The sequence below is a fragment of the Dendrobium catenatum genome, unplaced genomic scaffold (assembly GCF_001605985.2).
Source record: "Dendrobium catenatum unplaced genomic scaffold, ASM160598v2 fragScaff_scaffold_1377, whole genome shotgun sequence".
Classification (NCBI taxonomy): Eukaryota; Viridiplantae; Streptophyta; class Magnoliopsida; order Asparagales; family Orchidaceae; genus Dendrobium; species Dendrobium catenatum.
The window spans coordinates 17,852-27,079 of record NW_021319839.1 but is presented as its reverse complement, the minus strand read 5'-3'; the positions used below and the strand labels follow the sequence as shown (position 1 = coordinate 27,079).

The following is a 9,228-nucleotide window of genomic DNA, read 5'->3' as shown; positions in this document are numbered from 1 at the left end:
AAATCGACCCGTTTGTAAAAACGGGTCGGGTTCGGGTTGACCCGAATAGTGCCGGGTCATTTCCGGGTTCGACCCGAACCCGACCCGTGACCCGAAATTGACACCCCTGGCTGTAGGATGAATGAACAAGTTAAAAATAACAAGTTAGTTTTTAGTATGCTTAGTAACAAAATCAAAAGTTAAAAAATAGACACCTCATGTAGCAACCCGAAGATATGAAAAATATTCTAAAATGGAAAAAAAATAGAAAATTGAATTTCTGTTTGAACTTAAGTGCAGCGACGTTGTGCTTGTAAGTGTTGCGGCACTAGGGTTGAGAACACAATGTCGCCAAAAAATTGCCGTTGCAGCATTTGAGTATCTATTTTTCTAGTAATTCTAATTTAACATGCAGCACTGCGGCGCAGGGTAGAAGCGCTGCAGTGTTAGGCCACTTATCATCTTTTTTAATATATTTTATTATAAATATACTTATCACCTCTCCCTCTGCCTTATTTGCTTAGGCCTGCTGTGCAAGGAGAGGAAGGAAGAAAGAGAGGGAGTAGAGAGAAAGGCATTCGGGGCATTTTCATTCGTCTATTATGTTCGAAGATTTTGATTTCTTCTAATCGTAGTAAGAAACTGAAAGCTCATTTTAGTTTTCAATGACTTTGAGTTTGACAGATTTATTCTCTCATAAATTGATAAAAATATATTTTCTCCTTATTTATTATATTTTTACCGTGCAACTTTTTATGCGATAGATACAGATTTTATGAACAGTTTGACTGTCATATTATACCAAATAATAGAAAAGAAGCTAAAGTATTGTTCCATTTGTCTTCATCACCTTGAATCACTCCACACACATGTAGGGAAAGCTTTTGTCTTCTGGAATTATAAAATCCTCTTGCAAATCTACTTCACAAATTCTATTCCACACAAATCCATTTCATCAGAGAGTGAGAAGATAGAGAGGAGAAGAAGTGAAGATGTGGTAGGAAGATTAGGTGGGGTGTAGGAGTATAGGAATATGGGTGTCAATATATGGCACGACTCAAAAACCCGACGCGTTCGCAGCCGCATCCTTCCCTGCACTAGCTCTCATAATCGCCCTCACGACCTCACCCTCGCTTGCCAGCATGACCTTTCCCTTGTTTGCCCTCAAGACCTTGCCCTCGCCTTCACCCTCTCCCTCGCCCATACTTATGTCCTAGTCCTAGCCCTCGAGGCCTTTCCCTCACTCTCACCCATGAGGCCTTATCCTTGCCCGCACGTCCCGCACTAGCTCTCATAATCGCCCTCACGACCTCACCCTCGCCTGCCCGCGCGACCTTTCCCTTGCTTGCCCTCAAGACATTGCACTCACCTTCACCCTCTACCTCGCCCATACTTATGTCCAAGTCCTAGCCCTTGAGGCCCTTCCCTCACTCTCACCCATGAGGCCTTATCCTTGCCCGCACGTGCTCGCATAGTTGCCGTCGGCCTCACCCTCAATGCCTCGCCCACACAGTTGCACTCGCCCTAGCTACCTCGCCCACTCCAACTCTATCTCACACTCGCCCTCTCATGCTTGCACAAAAACACTTATCGCCGCCCTCTCTCGCCTCGCCCTCACCCTCAATGCCTCGCCCACACAGTTGCACTCGCCCTAGCTACCTCGCCCACTCCAGTTCTATCTCACACTCGCCCTAGCCTCTCATGCTTGTACAAAAACACTTACCGCCGCCCTATCTCGCCCTCGCCGTTTCATGCTCGCGCTCAGCTTCTCACTCACAATCGCCCTTACCCTTGCCCGCTTAGCATGCTCACACTTGCCCATTGCACTCATCTATCTCGACCAAAATCCTCTTTTGACACCCCTAAGTAGGTGTTGAGGTTTATGTAGGTAGTGGTGTGTAGAGGTTGGAGTAGGGATAAGGGTAGAGATCTAGGGGTTACGGTAAGTGTAAGTGTAAGAGGGTTAGGTTAGGGATGAAGTTAAGGGGAGGGGTGGAGAGAAGCTTAGGTTTGGGCGATGTGTAAAGGGTGGAGGTAGAGGTTGGTGAAGGTCATAGAAGAAGAGGTCGGTGTTAGCGGCGTAGGGTTAGAGGTCAGTATAGATAGTAGGGGTAGGAGTAGAGGTGAGGGTAGGTAGTAGGCACTACAGGAAAATGACAATTTCCGGCGACCATTTCCGCCGAAAAAATGGCTAAAATCCGTTTGAATTATAATTTTATAAGTAATTTTTTTTAAAGTAATTATAATTTTAAAAGTAAAAATATTTTTTGAAGATAAAAAATAAATAATTTAATTTAATAGGGTGGGAGGGTGCATATGGCATGCTTGATATGAAATGTAAGAACTTTAACATTGATATTTCTTGTATATGTTAAGTGTGTATTACAAATTAAAACAATGATTCTAATGGTTTGCAGGATTGACACAATAGCCTTTGAGATTTTGAAGAGTATCAATGTATAATCAGAATTGCTAAGATTTGAAAAGAATGCTATAAACTATTAGAAGGTGCTTGCATTCCATGCGGTCATTTTCATGTTTTACTTGAAAGAGACAAAAGAGACAAAAGAGGAGAAACGGCACTATCGATCAAGTTGTGAGTCTTTATGCTATTTCATTTGATGATCCCTCTTAAAATTTATTAAAATATTTAAATTCCTCTTGAAAATAATTTATACAAAATTTAATTTTTTTCCTAAATTTTCCAACGAAAGAAATAAAATCCTCTAAAAAATTCATTGTAAAATCATCATTGTTTATTTTTTTTAACTTTAGTCTTTAAATATTTGCTATTAATTCGTATAAAAAATTAGAAAAAAAAAATGCAATGAGAAATTATTTTTGAGTTTTTATAAAACGATCTGCAATAGATAATGGATGAGGGATCCTCCGAAACGGGATAATCTCAGGCGCACTCAGCATGAGTTGGAGAAGAGCATCAGCCCATCCTGGATTAGCTTAGTAGATGCCTCCGGCTTCAGACGAGGAAAAATTGCTTATTACAAATTAAAATTTGTTTTTTAAATTTTGCCTTTTTTTTTTCTTTCAGGAAAAACACGCAGAGAAGAATATTAAAAAAGAAAAGAGAGACAAAGAGAAGGAAGGACACAGAGAAAAGGGACAAAAATGATCGAATCAGAGATAAACACAAGGAAAAGAAGGATCAAAAGCATAAAGACAGGAAAAACGAAAAGGAATGGGACAAAGGCAGGACATCACAAGACCGAAAAGCTGAAGGTCTATCCCAGGGTCACAATGAGTTACATATCAAAGAAAGCTTGCAGAAGACTGAAGAAGAGTTGGGCAAGAGGTCTAAAGATGAAGGGGTAGAAAATCCAATGGTTGGGAGAAAGTTCGAAGGGGCGGCCGGCACTGCTAACGCGTCACTGGAAAACGAAAGAGTTGCGGCTAGCCAGGCGTTTTCTGTTCAGGTTGTTTCAGTGCAAAGAAGAAACGATAGAAGTGAAAATTTTGCCATTTCTCTTCAAAAAGAAGCCGAGTATGTTCGCACAGAAGCTACAATGGACAAGGAAAGAAGTAGAATGCATGGAAGCAGGGATACCGTGCCAAGTCGAAATCATGCGATATCCAGATCAACGGAAAGTGTTTCTGATTTGGTTATTAGAAAAACAGGAGGAGGCTCTACAGCTGACATGGAGAAGGAAAAATGCGGTGAAAGAAGTGTGGTTTCAAATTCTGTTGTACCTGGGCCTGACAGGAGGAAAGTTCTTGGTGCAAGAACCTTGGCTTCGACTTCCCTTGCTACAGTTCAAAGAAGAAAGGTTGTTTTGGGCATGCCAGTGGAAAATCTCTCCTCCATTCATGGAAAGACCGAGATTCATATCAATGTGGTTCTTCTCTATATGCAGTGACTGGTTTTATCTCCTGTACTTCACAGAAAATGATGAACGGCCTGGAAAGATACCAAGGTTATGGGAACTACATCTCACGGCTCCATCTAGCATTTCCTTGAGACCGGATCGATTATTAGAAAACAAGGAAAGATTGGTAAATGGCAACGTAATTTCCAAGTATCTAAGCCAGATCTACACCGTTCCGAAAATGGTGGAATATCCCGAGCTTGATAACCAGGAATGGCTTTTCAACCTCCATGATTCTCTGCAGAAGTCTAAAATAGAGCTCAAGGCTGAGAAAATACCCCAGGTATTTGCCCAGGCAACGCGGATTGATTCGGCTGATATATTAGCTCTGCCATATGTAGTTCCATTCTGATGCAGAGCCCTACATTGGGTACCCATATCCACACCCATCAATATTTTATATTATTGCTATCCTCACTACGTAGTGTGCATCACTTAACCACGCTGCTACTACGATAAATTCTGATATGGCTTGAAAGTTTGCAATCTGAGCAAAGGGCAACAAGCCTCAGGGCCATCAGTCCGTGGTAGACTGCGTTCAAAAAGCATGGAAAGTGGATGGGCATAGGTGAGCACGGCATACCGAAAGTCATCATAAATGGGCGTGGGTGGGCGAAGTCCGTTCGAGTAAAGCATGGGTACCCAACCAGGACCCCATATAGGGCTTTGTTCTGATGATTCTTCCTGATGTCTAGAGACTGTGATTTCTGTTTTCTTTGGTGCTCCTGCCTTCACTTGTTTCTATTCTTTCAGTTATGTGTATTAGGGTTTTATAAAGGAAGTTTGCATTCTATTGGCAATACTAATATTGCATTGAAGAACGGACCTTGGAAAGGCTGGAGTGGTCTTTACATCACAATTTTGATTTTTATTTGTAAATCTTTTTAGTAGAAGAAAATGTACAATAGATCCAAGCTGCTCTATGGCAGCAGAGCTGCTCCTGTAAGTTTCTGATGTTTTGGGAAGTGCTCAAGTGACGCATGAATCTGATATGTAATTTAATTCAAATTTAGACTTTGTTTGGGGTAATTTTGTAATGTTTGCCTTTTAAGACTACATTCATAATATATATTTGGCCGGAATTTTTTCATTGCTTCCAAGAAAAAATGGCATAATATATATATTTGGCTGTTATTTTTTTTGCTGTTTCCAAGAAAAAATGTTCTAGAAATTTGTTTTTTATAATAATTTCAAAATTTTATTTTTCCTTAATTATATGCTAGTATATATAGAAATTGTAATATCTTAACTATTTCATTTGGTAGGCTATTGCATATACCTTTTCATTAGTATGATATCATATTAAATAAGATTTCATTTGGTATAGTTTTTTGTGGCTATTTTTTATTATTTTTTAAAAATATGTGATATAAAGTTGGGAGTAAGAAAATTGTCTCAAATAAAATATAAATAAATTAGTTGAATGTGTTATAAAATTAGTAAGAAATAATTGTATAATCTATTAATGTTAAAAGTATGGCATATCAATTTCAATTTGGCTTGAATCTGTGAAAAATTTTAGGTTTTAATTGTAAAGATTTTTCTACTACTTTTTAAAATAATTTTTTAACATAAATAATTTTTATTCGAGAAATATTTGTACTAAACAATCGTTTTAGAAAGCAATAAAAAATTTGACCCAAACGGAAGCTTGAATTTCAATTGATTATTGTAGCATATTTATATACTAGAATTAATGGGTTAATGACATACCATCTTTTAATTGGGATCAAATGGAGATGGTTTAATTGTGATTGGGCAGAGTAAATTATTGATATATCATCAAAAAATTATATTGATCGGGCACGAATCTCGAGGCAAAATCAAGCTGGAAGTTTCAAAAATTAAATCCAGGATCACCTAAACTTCGATTTCAGCGAACATACAGTCAAACTGAGCATCTCAGAAATACGAACCGAATGACACCAAATTCGACTCAATCCGAGCCCAAATCAAGGACCCTAAGCGCTTTTGGAAAGTTCGAACCACAATTTGAGTTACCAAACGGTTTCCAAATATGACGTTCGTATAGTTGAATTGAGCGGCCCGAAGAGACGAATCCAACGAGCCCAAGATCGTCGAATTCCAACAACATTAAGACCTTCAAATGTTTGACGAACGGTACATGATCAAGGGATTCAATAGCAGCCGTCCATCCGACCACTCTCTATTTACCACTGATCTCTCACATATTTACAAGCCATGCCACTCCAGAATATCTATAAACAGACCCCTCATTTCTCATGAGAGGGGATCCAAGCAAGAAGAAGAGAAGGATAGGAGGGAAGAACTCCTCCTTGACCACCGCCAGAGTTCTGCCCGACACCGGAATACTGCCCGACTTCCGAACAACGTCGGAATTCTGCCTGACGTCCAAGTGATGCTAGTTCTGCCTGATTCCATAATTTTGCCCGACTTCCGAACGATGCCGGAGTACTGCTTGACGCCCAAGTGGTGCTAGAGTTCTATCATACTCTAGAATTCTACTCGGTCTCCAAGTAACGTAGGAACTCTGCCCGACGTTGTAATTATATCGCAATCCAGAAGTGAAGCATTATAAATTTATCATCCTAAATTTTAAGGACAAATCAGCCTCTTATACTTCAAATAAATACCAGTGGAATTATTTCAACTGGGCGTGGCCCCGTGGGTTTTTCCCTTTCTAGGATTTTCCACGTAAAATCTCGGTGTTTCTATTTCTCTCATGTTTGTGTGCTAGATATTCATACAACATTGAGATAAAAATTTTCTAATTCTATCACCGCGTATATTCTAGTCCGTAACAGTTTGGCGCTATCCGTGGAAAACATTATCCCACAATTTCAAGTATTATTTTAATGGTCAACAGGCATAGCAGTCGCATCGTTAGGGCTTCTCGCTCCAACTCCCACCAGTTCAGAACTCAGTCTATGAATCATAGACACCCGATGTTTGCCTCTTTTTACCTTGGGGGAAAAAATGCTGCTGAAGAAGAAATCTCGGGACCTTCCTCAGAAGAGAGAATCTGAAAGATGGAAGAATCTCAGAACGAGATCCTTCAGCTCCTGCGAGATATTCGACAGCCGACACTAACACAATGGGATGAAAGTTCTTCTCCCTCGAGATCCACTACTGGCCGAAGATGTTTAACTTGAACATCTTCAATTAGATATTCCTCTTCCTCCACCAAGGAGGCATATACAATCACATCAAAACAATAAACTTGTCGATACAGCAAGTTCTATCTATCCCTCACATACCGGTCGACAACCTCGCATTCTTCTAGATCTCCCTGAAGACTCAACCCAACCGCACATTGCTGAGCTCCCTCACAACGCCCTATGTCATGAACTGTGGAGATTTGTATGAAAAGAGTTCCCCCGAGGAGATGTGAGGCAAACTCTCCGACATAGGAACTTCCAGGAGTCATCACCTATAACTGAAGCCATTCTTCAGCACCCCATTCCAGTTGGATTCAAAGTACTGAGCGTTGAATCCTACGACAGAACATCCGACCCCTATGAGCATATCAATCACTATAGAACCATCATGCATATCCAGCGAGCCTCGGACGCACTTCTCTGCCATGTTTTTTCTTCCACACTTAAAGGATATGCTCGAATGTGGTTCTATTCACCCCCTCTGGAATGATTCCTTCATTTATTAAATTGACCAAAGTGCTTGTTGAACAGTTCGTAGCTAATCGAAAAATTGTTAAGGATTATTCCCACCTATCCGGGATCCGTCAAAATGAAGGAGAATCATTGAAGGAGTATTTTAAGCAATTTTCCTCTGAGGCTCGATAAATTCTAGGAGTAGATCCTAAGTTGCTGGGAGGAGTCTTTCTCGGGTGTCTTCGTCCTGTCCCCTTCTATTCGATAATTATGCGAGATATTATTCATTCATATGCCGACCTGATTCATCATGTGGAGGCACAAATCTTGACAGATGAAATCATAAATGCTCACAGAAAATATTTTGAGCAAATCAATGGAAAACATAAAGGTGCACATAGGATGGATAATTCATACTCACAACAGAAGAAGCAATGGAAGAAAAATCTACCTCCTAGGCCTCCACTACCGTGATGGGAACCTCGATAGGAAAAGGAATATGCCTCACTCAACACATCTCGAACAAATGTATTGATGGCCATTCGAGATCAAGATACAGTGAAATGGCCGAATCCTTTGAAGCCAAACACAGGAAATCCAGATCAGTACTGTCACTTTCATCGTAGTTATAGTCACACTACCGAAGCCTGTAAACAACTCAAGGATGAGATTGAAAGACTTATCTATTAGGGTTATCTTTGAGAATTTATTTGAGATCCACCTGCCTGAGAGAAAGCTCTTCCCGCTGGGGGGCAAAATCAACAACAAAGACAACCATTGAATAATATTCAAATGATTGATGAGATTGAATGATCGCGCACTTCGTGCAGTTGTATTAGTAATATTAGTTATCTTTTTTCATCGTGTTTCTTTTATGTTAAATAGGGTGTCACTTTGATATCCCTAATATTTTCTTCAAAGTAAAAATTGTGTTGTCATTATACATATATCTTATATGTTGAGTACAGCATAACTTGTATATCCCTAAGTCGTTGTTCACTCCATTTTAATATTATCACATTTTTAAAATTATAAAAATGATAATAAAAACTACCGACATATATAATCTCTTTATCCGTGATTTGGGAAATACATAATCTTTATTATATCTCAATCATTAGATGATCAATCCCTGGGAGATTTGATCTGATCTCTTCCACACAAGTTAACGTCATTGAGCAAATGCTCTGACATATAACCTCAGATAGATCTTACATCTTTGGTGGATTCTCCTGACCTCTTCCACACAGTTAACATCATCGAGCAGAGCTCTGACATACAACCTCGGATAGGTCTCACATCTTTGGTGGATTCTCTCGACCTCTTTCACACAGGTTAACGTTATCGAGTAGGGCTCTGACATACAACCTCGAATAGGTCTTACATCTTTGGTGGATTCTCTCGACCTCTTCCACACATGTTAACGTTATCGAGCAAGGCTCTGACATACAATCTCGGATAGGTCTTACATCCTTAGTGGATTCTATCGGCCTCTTCCACACATGAATACAAAATCTTGGAAGGATAAAAAACCTCAAAGATCACGGAAGGCACATTTATCAAAGCATATCTCAAAGAGGCATAAACTAACTTAATTTTCTTTGGATGAAGAGTTCATTTCAAATAAAAAATAAGCATCGAGCTCATACAATAATCTCAACTTTTTATACAATATCATTGGAGTTATATTACAAAATTCTGCATCAAGTTCAAGTGTACATTTATTCTCATTAGAAGTTGAAATCAAAAAATATATTTACATCATTCATACATAG

At 39.5% G+C, this 9,228-nt stretch overlaps 1 protein-coding gene across 1 annotated transcript; it reads left to right on the top strand.

Moving 5' to 3' along the window:
* Window positions 1-595: 595 nt before the first annotated feature.
* Window positions 596-4,868, top strand: LOC110103053. The gene is made up of 2 exons (XM_028699731.1): window positions 596-613; window positions 3,029-4,868. Exon 2 carries the CDS (start codon window positions 3,481-3,483, stop codon window positions 4,210-4,212), a length of 732 nt encoding a protein of 243 aa, XP_028555564.1. The 5' UTR covers window positions 596-613; window positions 3,029-3,480; the 3' UTR covers window positions 4,213-4,868.
* Window positions 4,869-9,228: the final 4,360 nt, after the last annotated feature.